The sequence below is a fragment of the Dermatophagoides farinae genome, chromosome 2 (genome assembly GCF_024713945.1).
Source record: "Dermatophagoides farinae isolate YC_2012a chromosome 2, ASM2471394v1, whole genome shotgun sequence".
Taxonomy (NCBI): domain Eukaryota; kingdom Metazoa; phylum Arthropoda; class Arachnida; order Sarcoptiformes; family Pyroglyphidae; genus Dermatophagoides; species Dermatophagoides farinae.
The window spans coordinates 198,365-215,744 of NC_134678.1; the positions used below are offsets into that span (position 1 = coordinate 198,365).

The 17,380-nt window shown below is 31.4% G+C and overlaps 1 protein-coding gene across 2 annotated transcripts in view; it reads right to left on the reverse strand.

The window, feature by feature from the left end:
- LOC124499598 (homeobox protein Meis1) overlaps window positions 1-17,380 on the reverse strand; it is a 30,360-nt gene that overhangs the window by 5,918 nt on the left and 7,062 nt on the right. For both annotated transcript variants that reach the window (XM_047063538.2, XM_075728405.1), the window contains exon 7: window positions 8,639-8,780. In XM_047063538.2, coding sequence (XP_046919494.1) covers window positions 8,639-8,780 — 142 coding nt within the window. The remainder of the gene's footprint in view (window positions 1-8,638; window positions 8,781-17,380) is intronic.

The following is a 17,380-nucleotide window of genomic DNA, read 5'->3' on the forward strand; positions in this document are numbered from 1 at the left end:
CAATAACAATCCAGACACTTGTCAAATGACACTATACTACTACTAGACACACAAACATTATTATTACCGATTTAGAGAAAATCCAATTATTCCACTTGTTTTCCTCGGGATTTTTCTCTCTGTGCGTGTGTTTGTGTGTGTGTATTTTGTTTTCAATGTTTTTTTTCTCATTCATTCGCGTATTGATGTTAATTTGACGTGTACACGATGATTTTTCATTGAAATTTCATTTTTTTATAGTAACCCTTTTCAATGCCAATTGATTGATTTTTTTTCAAAAAACGCGAAAATACGACTTTGAACTATGAACTTTTTTTTCATTTCCAATTTTTTTTATTTGTTTGAAGTTCAATATATCGATATATTGAAATCCATCCAATAGTTATTGTTGATTTTTGTTCCATCACACTCTTTTGAATTCTAAATATTAAAACATTGACTGACTGACTAACTGATCATATACACACACACATTGAATGTTTTCCCAATAGCACACATGGGAATTTGATGATTGAATGTGCGAGTGTTTCTGAAGCTGAAGGTAAGCTTTAATGCACATTGAACGAGAAAAAACAAAAACGAACATTCAACTACAGAATAATTGATGTTCGTTTGAAATTTGACAGGCTAAAACAGCAATATAATATATATCTTACACACGCACTATGGTGTGCAATAAGAATATGCAAAGAACAACAAACGATGAAAAATATTCCGGATAGGTCCATTCTATGGAATTCTTTTTTTTTTTTTTTGCTTGGTGTAATTCTCACCAACATATAATTCTAGTAGTGGTAGCAGGAAATTCTGCTGTTATGTGAGCGGCGTTAATAATATGTGGCTGTTGTATCGTACACAAGCAAAAAAAAAAGAGCAAACATTAAAAAGTATTACTGCCAGTCTATAGTAGTGGTGGATCCAAAAAAAAGGTCCCTTTTGGTTTTTGTTTTCTTGCTGTTTTTCGGGATTATAATTCCACATGACAATGATGCGAGCAAGCAAAAAAAAAACATGACGATGTGTCATGGGACATTTTATTCGTGTCTTTTGTTTTGTAATAGCGAGTAAAAGTATGTGCCAAGAGAATCCCTTGGAATCCAATGAGAGAAAGATAGAAAAACAAAAAAAAAATTTGGCGACGATTATTTCTGGGTAATAATGACCGAATAAAAAAAAACTGTCAATGAGTTTGAAGAATAAAGATTCACTCTTGGTGATTGTCTAATGGACCGTCATCATCATCACCAAATGATCATTGTAACAACAACAACAACAACAATTATGGCTTATCTTCTGTTAATGATCCACCAATTGACCATTTTCTACTGAAGATTACTTATTCCGGCCAAAAGGAAGAAAACGAAACTAATGAAATTTCAATATCTGATCAAAGATCAACGAAAGAAGATAAATTAGACAGATGGTAAAGAATGAATGAATGAATGCAAATTTGAACCATAAAAGTCTACTATATCACAAAGTTTGTAATCTGAAAAAAAATCTAGCTTCAATCATTTTGGACCAAAAAAAAAGAAAGTTTTTTTTCACACAACTTTTAAAAAGCCAACAGTTCAACCACACAAGTTCATTGTGTGAATGAATATTTTTTTTTTTTTTTTTGGTGAAGATGAGACCCATTTTTTCTCTCTTTTCATTCATTTGTGTTTGACACACAGACACAAAACATACAATGTATTATTGTTTGCAGCAAAAGAAAAACAAAACAAAACACCATTTCATTTCATTTCATTTCAATGCACATACACACACACACAATTCATCCATCCATCTAGAAAGATAATAATGTAAAGATAGTGTGTGTCTAGTAGTTGGTGGTGAATATTTAAATATACCAGATAGATAGATCTATTGGATAGATATGAAACACGAATGTATTGCCTGTATGTTCGATTTGGATGAACACAAAACGACAAGAAATTCGGGCGTATCCATCCACATTGACACATCACAATCGCACATTGTTTTCTTGTGTGTTGTGTGTGAATACAGTATACCCATTTTTTTGAATTCTAACCAGAAAAAAAAACTTTTATCCAACACACATGGATTCAAGAAGAAAAACTCTATAGTGTAAGGGTGGTTGTTCTTTTTTTTCACCAAAAAAAATTGTCGTGGAGGTGACATGGTTCAAACCATCGTCAACATCATCATCATCATCCATAGCCAGCCAGATGGATGTATAGTCGATTTGATGTTACACACACACACACATACAATGAAAAAACCAAGTTTTAATAGTGAAAATGCCATGCGTTAATTGTGATTAATGTGACACTAATGCTTGAATCTTTTTTTTCCTTTCGAAAATTTCATTCATTCATTCATTCGTTTGTTCGTTCGTTTCTATTCGCCTATTCGCCCCCATCATCATCATGATCATCATAGTTCAAACATCATCACACTGGCTTCGTTATTTATTAAAATGCATAACTAACACACACACACACACTATTTTTTTGGAGCTTTAATCTTTTGTGAAAAATTTTTAGTTGAGTACAGCATCGACACTAAAACCAGCCACCAACCAGCAGGCAAGAATATGAAGACTGTGTGTGGATGTGCCGTGTACACCACCATTGTATCATCAAACATTAAAAATGAAAACTTAAAAACAAAATAAACATAAAGATGTTGTTAGTGTGTGCGTTTGACTTTTGACGTTTATCAATTTCATTAGAAAATTTTCAAAATCGATACAAGAAACTAATTGATTGACAGTTAGCGATATCGATTTCAATATCAAATGATAATTTCTGCTCATTCATTATATTTCAAATTGGAATTGCAATTACAATGTGTGGCTCATGTGGTTTTTTTTTGTTTCGTTTCTGGATTAATAAACAAACGTCTGGTTGTCGTTAATCCTCGATAATTTTATATTTATCAAACAATATGGTTTATATATGGACAAGACGATTATTTTTGTTGACGTTTACCTTGAATACCACATACACACACACACACACACACACACAAACACTAATCCAATGGACCAGAGAATTTTTTTCATTTCGAAAAAAACACACACACACACACACACACACAACACGCGAGTGGAAAAAATGAATTATTACATAGATCAACATTATTCTCTACACACATCCTGACCAATGCTATATATATGTACATTTGGCCATTTTATATTTAATCGAAAATTCAAGGGACAATCAACGAAAATTCATGCATTCATGTGTGTGTGTGTGTGTTTGAATGTGTCTCTGGGATCTATTTGCAGAAAGAGAAGCAAATACAAACGCAAACACAAATCTAGAGCAAACAATATTCGTAACTAAAATGAGAATGGTGATTTGAAACAACAACAACAACAACAACAACTACTACGACAACAACAACGAAAACCAGTGATATCGCGAACAAGCCAGAAAAAAAAGTATAATCCTAAGGCAATTTGTCAATGTCAAAAAAAAGGAAAAATAGAAAATCTCTCCAAAAATACACACACATTTATCGTTTGTTGGTAGTAGAAAATATCGAAATCTACTATTTATTTGTTTGACTCATCGTCATTATCATCATCATCATCATCCGGATTCTACAACGTTTTCATTCGGGTGTTATTATTAATTCCAGAAAGATAATTATGATAATGGTGAATAGTGGTGGTTCAATTCCGAATGAACTGCAATGGATGCATTTAGGTGTGTGTGTGTGTTTGTATGTGATCAAATCAAGCGAAAATTGAACAATTCTTTCATTTTGAAATGAGCAAAAAATCCTTTGATGGTCAAATGGTCAAAAAGTTGTTGTTGTCATTGTTATTGAGTAATGGATTAGATGGTTGGAAGAATTTATTTTCTGGATTCTTGTTGTTTTGTGTGTTTGTAGAAAATATTTTCTGGAACAACAACAACAAGCTTATGTGTCTATGTTGTTTGAACAATCAACAATCACACACACAGAGTAAACAATCGTTCAAAATGATCATCATTTAATGAAAAATCTCAAAAGTGAATCGAAATTAATTTTTTTTTTGTTCTGTTTGAATAGTAAATTTTCACGATGATGAAAATCATCATCAAATGTGAAATTGATACTTTTGGCACACACGTACAATTCGGATAAGGCAATGTTTTTATTGCCTTGTTAATGGTCGATCATCATCAATATTAAAAGTCATGATGATGGTGTGTTTATGGACAAATTGTTTGAATGTGTGTGATCCGAATGGCCAAATATCACAAGAACATCAAAAAAAAAAATTACAAAATACTGGCACGGAAATGATGAAATTTGATAGATTTACACACACACACACACACACTCACATTATGAATGTTATGTTGTTGTTGTTGTTGTTTGTGTGTTTTGAAATTGAATTAGATCATTTTCGATCTTTATTAATATGTCCATCATCATTTTTAATGATGATCATAATCATTTCTCTGCACCAATCATTTATGGATGCATCACACACACACACACACACAGAGAAAGACACGAAAACTGAACAAATCAAAAGACGTGACGAGCATATTCTTCAGCAAAAAAAAAAAAAACAAACGAACGAAAAAAATGAATAAATTGATAGAGAGAATATTAAACAAACGAACATCATCATTAATCATCAATTAGAATAGGGGAAAAAAATTCCGGATTTTAAAAAAAACCGATCGATAACCATGAAAATCCTCCGTGTTCAAGTAGTAGGAGGAGAAGTAGGTGGTTTTCCACCACCACCACCACAATTATAATTTAGAAAACAAAATTCGATTTTTTTTGGAGGTGGTAAGAAGCAGAAACAACAACAATGATCATCATTTAAATCGGAAAAAAATAGAAAAACGAAATCTTTATCTTAATTCATCGTAGTTAACAAATTGAGAAACTAACTCATCATTAAAAATGATGATGATGACGATAATGATAATGATTACCTGTGCGTAAATGGCAATTGGTCATTCGCGGTAATTATACTTATAGTTATGGGTTCCGTTCAACTAATCATCATCATCATCATCATCATGATCATTTCAAGGAGCCTCACTCAATCTCTATTTCACAATCTGTCAATGTCAATGACAAATTTTAAATAAAATTTGTACAAAGAAAAGGCCAAAGGACCATAAAAAATTTTTGGTTTCAAAAGCAGAGGATGTTTGGTAGTAAAAAAAAAATTTAATTTGACGATTGTAAACTTTTCGTTGGTTGGTCCCAAAAGAAGATCTCACTGTGTGTGTGTGTGTGTGCGTCTGGTTTATGAGTGCAAAAAATTTACATAAAAAACGTATAAATATTTTTGCAAATTAGTAGGATTCAAAAAGCCAGAAAAACCCAATAATTATTATTATTATTGGATACAATGAATGAAAAATAAATTGGACTTTCGATTTTTCACTGTATGTCTTTAAACGATCCATTTAAATGCCACGGATCAACCAAAACAACAATCGTCGTCATAAATATTTTTTTTTTTGGTTGTTGACCGAACCAATTTGTTGTTGTTGTTGAATGACCATTATTATTATCATCATCATCATGATCATCATAGTAATCATCATCATCATCATTGTTAAGTGTCCAGTTCGTTTTTTTTTATTATTTTATGCAAATTTCTTTGTTGTTGTTGTTGTCGTGGAATACAACCTGACCAATTCTCTCATTCATCTGTCGTGGATTTTTTATTTTCATTCATTCATTATCATCATCTGATTTGGAAAACAAAACAAAACAAAACGAAACAAACATACACACACACACACACAAACGATGAATGTGGACAATAAAAAGAAAAAAAAATTTAAATTTTATGAGCGCCTGGTCCACACAACAACTTGTGTCAAATTGAAAGAACAAATTTTTTTTTTGTTCTCTCAAGAATTCTATTCACCATTTGATGTGATGAAACATTATCATCATCACTGAAATGGACAGTATTTTTTCGAATAAAAAAAAAGGAGCTCGTTTGGCAATCATCAAATAAAAATGATAATAGAATCATTTTTGCCAGAGTGCACAAGTCGAAATTTGAAATATCCTGATCATCATGTCAAGCGTGCGAAATATATTAGAAAAGTGTAACCGTGTACAAAATCTACTTATCGACACCAGTTTTGAATCAAACAAAAAAAAAGCATACAATTGAAATCCAATAGGTTTGTTCATTCTTTTCTTTTATTTATCGATGATGATGATTATGATTATGAGTGAGTGAATGAGTGAATCAAGCACAACAACAACAACAACAATTGAAAATGACATCTGAAGCTTTTTATTTTTATACAGCAAAATAACCTCTTCAAAATTTGTCTCCCCCCCAAAAAAAACGTATGTTTTGTATTTGGGGCGGAGAGAAAGAGAGAGAGAGAGAGAGAACTAACACACTAAATTACTAATAAGTGATAATGCCCGTGAGACATTGGATTTTCGTTGGAAAAACATCTATTCGAAACTGAAATGAATGAATGTGTTACAGTAAAACTTCAATGCTTTAAAAGAATTAAAGTGATACCCATAGAATGGATAGAATTTAGAATACAAATACACACATCTGGCGAGAATTGGCAGTAAATCGTATAAAAGGCACAGACACAATAAACAAGTGAATATGTGATATGCGTGTATTGTGGAAAATGTGATTATAATCGAGTTTTAAACATAATGATGATGATGATGATGATAGTGTTGTGTTTTTATCTATGAAAGTTCATCTGATAATCATCATCATCATGAATGGTGAATTAGAAAAAAATAATTCAGATTCTCGTATTACCAAAACAAAAAACGAAGCCTAGAAGCAAAATCTGAAATCCACTACTATGATTGTCTGTCGACGACGATAATAATACACCAAAATGACAAAACCAGAATTTTTTTTTATTTTTCACGAATGAAATATGCACGTGCAATATTGTGTATGCTGGTTCGTGGAAAAACAAAAACAAAATGGCATATTGTTGTTGTTTTCCAACCAAACAACCAGCACCGCCACCACCTTCTAATGACACACGAAACGTTCGTTTCGGATTAAAGGATTATATTTTGAATGAAAATAAAAAATTTTCATTTCAAACTAAACTAAAATTTATAATCCCAATATATTCACAGATTCAGTGATTAGTAGTCATTAAAATTTGTAGCTATTGTTGTCGTTGCTGCTGGTGGTGGTGGTGGTGGTGGTGGTGGAAAAATCTTTGAAAAAGGAAGACACACAACACAACAGTAGCAGCAGAATCAAAATTTAAATAACAAGAAACACACACACACACGAAAACATTGGAGATGTTTCTGGGTTCTTCTTGATGCTATAAAAGATGGAAAGATAAGATAAATGTGTGGTGTAATAATTTTCAAAGATGAAAATTCTTTCAACTTTCCACAAAAAGGTTGTTGATGTTTGTCAAATTTACACACACACACACACAGTGATAAAACCTCAATCATCGTCATCATTATCATTGGACATAACATATCATTTAGATTCTTGTTTGAAAATTCAGATTTTCAATTTCATTTCATTTGGTAATCTGTGATCGTGGTTAATAATGATCACCAGTGTGTTATGTAAATTGAAAAACGAAATTTTTCGAAATTTCTCAACCATTTTGGCCATAATAAAGATAAGATAAACGACGACAACGACAACAACTATAAAAAGAGAGATCATCATCGTTTTTGTGGTTGTTTGGCTGATTGACTTTTTTTCTTTTTTTTTTTGAACAACAAAAATATCCATCTGAAGTTGACAATTTATTTTTATACAAAGAAAGAAAAATTGTCAAGTCATGTCTGTGCATGAATCGAATGGATGGCATGCACGCTTTTTCTGTCAACACTGATCATTGATCATCATCATGGATTGAAAAGTTCAAGGCCACCAATTTCGGATGATAAGCATGTGTTTGTGTGAATTATGAATTTGTCATACCGTTTCAATCAAAAATTGTGATAAATTAAAGGTGTAAAGCCTGGCAACTTGAACGAATGAAAGTGATGAACACAAATTGAACTACTGAAATCGGCAATTGAAAACTAACAATTATCATTTATATATGTGTGTGTGTGTGAGAGAGAGAGAGAGAGAGAGAAAGTAGGATTCACCATAACCCTATCATTAAAAATGATTCAAATAACAATGCGAACCAAGAGAAAAAAAAACGTGTTTAACACACAAACACTAAATGGCCATTTATTCGGATTAGTTTTTTTCACAAATATCCGCCCACGTTTTGAATTGGTTTTAAATTTGATCAATCAAGAAAAAGAAGACTGTAATGCTGGCCACACGCTTAACTCAATGATCATCATCATCATGATCAAGATGATTATATATCTCATCATTTCATTTCATTTCGTTTTGAATGTCAGTCCAGATTGGCTACTCGTTACTGGACTGAAATGCTGGGGGTTCACAATCATCTTGTTGTTGTTTCCATTCAATGGTGAATCGTTTAAATTGTATACACTTGAAAAGCAAATCTAACACACACAGACACACCTACAATTTAGTAATAAAAAGTACCCATCGGCCAAAATTGATCATGATGATCATCAATTGTTCGATGAAGGGATGCCTTGAAGCACTTCTTTTCATTTCATTTTTTTTTGTCTGATGATAGAATTGGATTGTGAAGAAGAAAAACAAAGAAAAAACACATACCCGCTTCGCTATTATTATCGGTTGATTGTTGTGAACTAGGTTGTTGTGATAATGGTCCAGGTGTTCCAGTCGATCCATTCGGTGATCGTACATCATCATGTATACCATGTCCATATGAATTAAGTGATTGTGATGGTGGCCGCTATATTTGGTGATTTTCAGTTGTTTTTTTTTGGTGAAAAAAATAAAAAAAAGCAAAGAAGAAAATTAGCTTAAAGAATTTGAAAGAAAGAAAAAAAAACAGAAAAACAAATTGGAAATGTTCAAGTTTAAGTTGTTTTTTCAAAAATGTTAATGTTGAATCCAATGATTTTCAAGAAAAAAAAAATTTCTTGTTTTTTTTACTGTCGACTTGATTTTTTTTTATTTTCGTTTATCGTTTTGGTGACATTTTGGTGTGTGGATCATAAAATTTTTTTTATCCGTTTTTTAATGATTCCAAAGAATCACATACACACACACAGCTGGTGTTTAGATCTATTTAAAATGATCAGATTTATTTCGTCTTAACATTTTAAAAATCTACCAATTAATTGATAGATTTTTTCATTCCAAAATAACCAAAAAAAAAAAACAAACAAACAAACAAAAGGATTGACAAGAAATTTTGAAGGAAAAAAAACTCATCTAACAAGGCGTTAACACACACACACACACACACATGACATGGTGGAAAATAATTCATGTCATTTTTGTTGTTGTTGCAAGCATATACAAAAAAGAAAAGGGCGATAAAAAAAAACCAAAACCTTAAACATTTTTTCCTCATCATCATCAAACATTTCCACTACACATCACTGAGAAAGAAGAAGAGAAAAAAGACTAATAAAATGGCCAGGTATGGTAAAAATGAATTGCCAACACACACACAAACACATAAAGATAATGGTTGTGTGAATTTTTTTTCTTATTTTAGAGAAAATGAAATGAAATGAAACGAAAAAAAAAAAAAACAGAACACCACCTAAAATAAAGATCTTGGTGATCGATTGGAGCAATGTTGTTGTTGTTGTTGTTTTTAACGACTTTGATGATGATGATGATGAGATGTGAACAAGTTGTGACTACCCCAGTTACATCATTACCATCAAAATACAAATGGCAATGATAACGACCAAACGAATTATTTATTGGTGATGATTCGAGGGCCAGAAAAAAAATTGGTAGATTCTAAAATTTGAAATTTTTTTTTCTTCATTCGTTTGTCAATCATCATCATCTTCATAATCATCATGATATGAGTGTATGGATGAAATGGATTCGCCAGAATTTTGCCCAATGGCGAAATTCTGTCATATTTTTTTTCCTTGTTCTATGAATATTATAAATGACGTGTTTGATATATAATCTGATTATTCTCTGGTTCGAGGTTTTTTTTTGTGCTCGAGAAAATTTTTTTTCTTTCTTATATTTCATAGGATAATGTATCGATGAGAAAGAAAAAAAAGATCCGTAAACCAAAACGACTACAGTCAAAGAGTTTTGTGTACAAAAATAATGATGATGATGATGATCATGAAAATCAATAAAGACCACTACTGCTATACTAGTACTGCTACGTCATTCGCTTTCTATATATGGAACATTCACATGGATTCTATCTGGTATATCCGCTGTATGTTTCCAGTGTTGTCGTCGTTGTTCAAATTTTGAACCAGGAAAAAATACACAGCACACACAAGTTTTGGAGAACAAAAAAAAAGTGTTTTTTCTGAACCTATAAATGATGTATACAACACAACAGCATACATACACCCAAACAGTACAATAATAATAATAATAATGACAGCTCATATATTATACAACCATATCAGCATCATCAGCATCATCATCATTGTACACATTGTGTGTGTGCTCCGTTTTTTCATCTATTCAACTTTCTGGGTTCCAGAAGAACGAAACGAAACGAAACGAAAAAAATGTGAAAATAAATTGAATGAACCAAAAATGAAATGAAATGAACACGCTTGAAAAAGCACGCGCTGCTGCTGTTGCTGTTGCCGATGCTTTGTTGTTCAATTCACAATTGCATATATTCAACAACAACAACGACTATGACGACGAATAAAAACGGACATTCACAATATAGAGAGAAGACCAACCAAAACATAACACAAGGATATAGACATTTTTCATGTTTGGTCGCCCGAATATCAGCGAGAATGAAATTCTCTCGATGTCAGTATCATGTGTGTGTGTGTGTGTTTGTTGTAGATATATTCAGTGCCTCTCAATATTTTTTTTTTATTTTTTTATTTTTTGTTAAAATTCAACTTTTGGTCCGATATATCGTGTTGGCTGGATGGATGGCTGATTTCTCTTTCTCTATATTGGTTTTCATTTGGAGTTGTCTATAAGGAATAATAATATTGCACAAAACACACACACACACAGGACATTCAGTTGACAGTTTCTAATTTTGAATCCCAAAAAAAACTGAATGTGAATTGAATATATGAACAGAGTATGTACTAATAAAAAAAATTGCAAATTCAAAAATCAAATTCTAAATGATGACTACTTTTGCTGGGATGGATATAATAAAGATTCATAACTCTTTTTTTAGATCCAAAAATCCAAATGAAAAGCTAATAATCGTCTGGGTGTGTGTGACAGCAAAACAAAAAATTTGTAGTAATCAGACATGACATTGCCATTTCTCTTTTTTTTTGTTTTGCTTTGAACCTTGCCCTCAGATTTTTCGTGTGTGTTGGTTGTATCAATAAAATATTTGATGAACACCAAAAAAAAAACATCATGTCATACACATACACACACACACGGACACAGACAGACAGACATACAGTATTGATACACACAAGATCCAAAATGGGTCCTTAATGTATTGGATACAAGAACATTAGGTTTTTGCTTGTTTTGTGCTTACTACAACAACAAACAACAACAACAACAACAACAGGATATCAATAACATACATATGACATGTCAACGACAATGAATTGCGCTAAAGCCAGGACACAAGCAAATTGGATTTGAAAACAAAAAACAACAACAACAACAACAACATTAACCGAATAATGTAAAATCCATTGACTTTTACTATCAACCAAGAAATATATACGAATATATCGTACTTGTGCATCATCCATCCAATGTCCGGATGAATCGGAAACAACAAAAACAACAACAACATTTTCGGACAACGAATTTTGATACCATCATGAAATGAATTCTTTGGAGAGAAGAAAAAAAAATTGAATTATTCGGCGAAATCCAAAAAAAAAAAAATTGGCTGGCTCTTTTTTCTTCTTCGAGAAAAAAAACACAAGAAAAGACCCATATATAAATAATGAGAAAAAAAATTCATTCAAGCGAACCATGAATATATGTATGTTATGATTAGTTCAGCGGAATTTTTTTTGTGGATTCATTTCATTTTTAGAAACAAAGTTCAGAATTCAAAATTCATTCATTCATTCATTTTTCGTCACGGCTATGGAAATAACAATGAAGATGATGATTTAAATAAACATACACACACACTCATCTAGCTATAGGGATCAATTCAAAAATTGGATTTTTCTTTTTAAATTTTGGAACCCTAAAAATGTTGGTTTTTCTTTTTCTCTTAACTTTATAACTTTCAATTCATTAAACACTGAACCAAAAAAAAAAAAAAGAAAATTCAAAAATGTGAAATGAAATGTGAAATTCAGTTGAAAAGTCAGAAAAAATTCTCATTTTCATTTTCGTTTATTTTTTTTTTTTTTTGATTAAACGAAAAAGCATCAAAGAATCAAAGAAATACATGATCATGTATCGATACACAAACAGAGAGATAGAGATAGAGAAACATATCAATCGAAATCATGTTTAATTAAACCAAACAATCAAACATTCAAAAGCAAAACCAAATAGAATTAAATGAAGAAAATGAAATGAATTAATGTTAAGTGGTTACTACTTGCCATTGTGTGTGTGTGTGTGTGTGTCTTCTTCCCAAAGCTGAATTGGATGGAAACTTTTCATTCATTTTACCAAATAACCAAACAACCAAACAACCACCACTCCCCAAATATAGCTGCTGCTAAACACAAAAACAAAATTACATTCTTTCTTTCTTTCTTTCTCTCTCTCACTCTCTGGAAGATATCACTTTTGACATGTCTTGCTTGCCTGCCAAAAAAATAAAAAAAATAAAATTAAAATTGCATAGCATCACCAACCAGATATTATTCTGCCATATATAAACACACACACACACATAGACATTATCATTATCATCATCATCAGCTGCTTGTCAAATTTTCAGCCAAGAGAAACATCATTGAAATGAATAAAATATACTTGGCTGATATTGAAGATGATGATGAGACCACGTGTGCATTCTTCATTTTTGTTATTGTTATTGTCGCAATTTCAACAGAAAAAAAAATGTTTTCAATAAAAAGTGTGCATGCGTCACACACACATTTCAAAGAATGGAAAAGGAGTATTTTATGCACTAATTACTTTTTTTTAGTTCATTGTATGACTCTCATTCTTGAATATTGGTGTTCTATTTCGAGTTTTTTTTGTTTTGTTTTTGTTTGAAAAGAAAAAAAAAAGATTCTTTTCAGAGATTTTGGTTGGCATGATGATGATGATGATTGGAATAATTTGATCGGTTGCCCAGTAGACGAGCATTGAAAATATATTGACGATTCTTGAGTTTGGAATTAAAATTTTTAAATTTTCAATCTAGCCAAATAAATGAAAATGAAAATGTGTTTATGGCACGCAATCTCTCTCTGTGTGTGTGTCACTGACAGCCCCAAAGTATGAAAAATTGATTATGCGCATAATTTAATGCTTGATAAATAGACATCAAAAAAAAAAAAGAAATGATGATTCTCGAGGATCTCATTGTGGAATTTATGTATGGCCAATCATCATCATGATCATTTATATACAGAATTTAAATTCAAATTTTAGAAACAAAAACCATCTTTGTGTGTGTGTGTGTGTGCGTCGATCGATTGATCGATCCTTTTTTTTCTCTGAAAGAATAATCAAATCATTCAAATTTCGTGATTTGACCATTATAATTACTGAATTTGTTACATAACCATAGGTGTGTCAAACACACAAATTGTTGTGATCAACAAAACAAAATGAAAACAAAAAAAAAATTGGCCCATTATGATGATTATGATTGACCCGGGTCAGGTGGTGAAGGTGAACCCCAAGTCAGTCAGAAAAACCAGCATGATATATACCAGAGATAGAAATAGAAAGCAAACTAATTAGAGAAAGAAAAAGAAAAATTTTGGTCTTTTTGGTTTACCATAAAACAACAACAACAACAACAACAAGACGAAGACGAAAAAAAAAATCAATTTAAAATTCAACTTTTTAGCTTGAAATATAAATTATTTTCTTCATTCAACATTCTTTGCTTGTTAATATCGAAAACATAAAGGTAAGAAAACAAAAATGAAACAATTTTCTTCACTGGCTTGTGTTGTTTAAAGTTGAAAAACCACTGTGTGTGTGTGTGTGTGTGTTGATCACACATGGTATATATTCACTTTAAAGAAAAACAATTCAAAAAAAAAACGATCAAAGAATTCACCCAAAGTCTCTCTCAATCACTGAATCGAATAGATAGATAAGATAGATAGATAGCAGAGAGCCACAGCAGGAGTTCAAAGTTTTTTTTCAGGCAGAAGATTTCATCTTTCTTTCTTTTTTTTTACCATTGTCTCAATGGTAAAAAACATGCTTGATGATAATTCGCCATGGTCAAATTAGAATTTAAAAATTTGAACGAACAAAAAAAAAAAACTTTGGAGGTCCATTCACCGTAACCAAACAAATAGCGATTGAAAAAAAAAATTCGATCCCTACGTCTTTGTGTTCGTTGATTCGATAATCACAAAAAAAACTGGCTTCTCATGTGACTTTTTCACATTCAAACAACACACACACACATAGAAAACATTTAGAAAAAAAATTGTCTCCAAAAACCACCACCACCACCACCAGAATGGATATGTGGCAAGTGCAAAAAATATAAATTTTAATGAATGACACATACACACATGTGTTCATTTGAAAGCCTTGATTGTGAATGAAAAAAAAAGAATCTCAAATTACAACATGTGAACAAACAGACACAGACACACACACAGGAAATTTCATTCCAAATACATTTCGGATATAAATTTTCTCTTTTCTGGCCATATAGGCCATCATATACTCATACTCATCATCATTATTTTCATTCATTGACAGAGTGAATTTCCAAGTTATTTCCGATTTTCGCGGCTAATAATAATCATCATCGTTATTATAAATAATCATAATCAATATCGGTTTTTTTTCTATGAAAATTGAAAATCCGGTTGAATGATCATGAGCAATTCTCGCATTTACATTTCAATGTCCAAGGATGGACAATTCATATGAGAAAAGAAAGAAAAAAAATCTGGCCAATTTAGCCTATTGTTTATCCAGAAATTTTTTTTTCGTGCTGGTTTCTGATCGATTTTTGGAAAAAAACAGATTTTCGTTTAGTTCAATACAAATGAATTATAGATTGGTATATAATCATAATCATCATAATCGCCTTTATTTCAATCACAAATCGTTTTTAGGTGACTTTCGGTTTTCTGTTTTGTTTAAATTCTCTTTATTCAAATCTCACACACACAGAAAACGAATGAATGAATGAATTGAATAAATTGTTTGAATCATTCGCTTTTGGTTGTCAAAAAAAAATTTTTGGTTTTTTTGTTTGTTTGTTTGAAATTGGGGTGTCCTGTGTGTATTGCTCATTTTTTTTCTTCACTGGATCTGACTTGTGTGTGTGTGAATGTTGAATTTTTGTTGGAAACTAAACAACAAAAGACTCACAAAGAGAGAGAAAGAGAGAGAGAGAGAGGTGACGGCCATTCTAAATTTTTTGGCTTTGGCTTATTATTATTGGGTTAGGTCCTGGCCCGTTAGTTTAGTTTAGTTTTCAGTGAACGACTTTTTCCTCATCAATGAATTTCAACAACACATAGTACACATCAAACACGTATTTTTTTTTGCCTTGGTGTGTTTGTACATTTCGGGAAAAAAGCGACACGAGCATTTTCAGCCGCGCAAGTTCCAATTGTTTGTTTGTCAAGCGTCAAAAATCGTTGGCAATCATCATTCATTGATGATGATGATGATGATGAACATTGGAAAACTTAACTGAAGTGAACCTCAAATGACATATATTACAATGAATTAAAATCAATGAATGAATAGAGGATCCATGTGTTTGCCAATCTTTTGTTGTTGTTGTTGTTGATGGGTTGGGCAGCAAACCCGATTCTCCTAATTGGATTTGATCCTCGTTTCGTTTTTTTTTGTTTGTTTCTGGTTTTATACACCTTGATTCGATTCGGTATAGAATTCCAATTTTTCAGATTCATTCATCAGATGATGATGATGATGGAAGAGAAAAAATTGAATTCCTCAATTTTTTCTGTCAATTCATCGATCAAGTATTGATTTTTTGTTCATTTCATCATGATTTATCAATAATTTATCTGTCTGTTTGGTGAAAAATTTTGTTTTGTTTTGTTTTGTTTCACTAGCGAATGATGACCTGTATAAAAAATTCATGATAAATTCACCAAGAGATCGAGAAATTGACTAAATCGAACACAACGATTGCAAAGTGTTTCGTTCATAAACTTATGAAAATCAAATACAATTGTTGTGGTGGTGGTGGTGGTGGTGCACACAAGGTCAAGTCAAACAATAAAAAATGCAAAAAAATCAGTTTATTACGGTTTTTCTCCACCATTTAAACAATGAAGATGATATACAAAATTGAAAGAAAAAAAGTTCAAACGACAAAAAAAGAAAAATATCAAAATCAGAAAAAAAAGAAAGAAAGAAAACGTTAAATGCTCAGGAGGTAACCAAACCAAAAAAAAAAAAAAAAAATCAAACGGTATGAAACTAAACAACAAACAAATACATACATAGATTGAATGGGAAAATTGATGAAAGACAACGTTTTAAACGTCAGTTTTCTACTTCTCCTGAATGAATATATTAACTGAACGAGAATCTGGCTAATCCCAATGACTTGACTGTGTGTTTGTGTATAATAAACGTCAATAAAGGTCAAACATGTGTTTGACACGACCAAAGAGAGAGAGAAAGAAAAACGAAAAAGATTTCTCTTCAACCAAAGAAACAAAACAGAAAAAACGTTTGGTTGGTTGTTTATGGGGTGTTTTCACCATTCACCACCACGAAAAACGAAGAAAAAATTCCATCAAAATGAAAAAGGAAAAAAAATCAATCGAATATGGTGAAGGAATTAAACCCCGAAACGAAACAGAGAAAAAAAACGTGAGACATTCATAAATAATATCCCACACACACACACACAATTGTACCAATAATCGATAAACAAGGGTTCGGTACACAATACATCCTGGAACACAATTGTGGAACAACAATATTTTGAGAAGAACAGAGGAAAAAAATGAAAAGCTTATTATTATTATTTAAGATTGGAACGATTTTTCTCTCCATTTGTTTTTTTTTTACTGAGTGATCAGCACAAAACAAAACAAAACGAAAAGATTATTTTGGATTTGTTTGTGTCGTGAAATACCATCGGGAGACAACAACTAATATTTTGTGTCATTACTATATCAGTATTTTTTTTTATCCGATAAATTGACAATAAACGAATACAAAAAGCTCTTTTTTCTTTCTCTCTCTCTCTAACAAAAGCGGAATTAT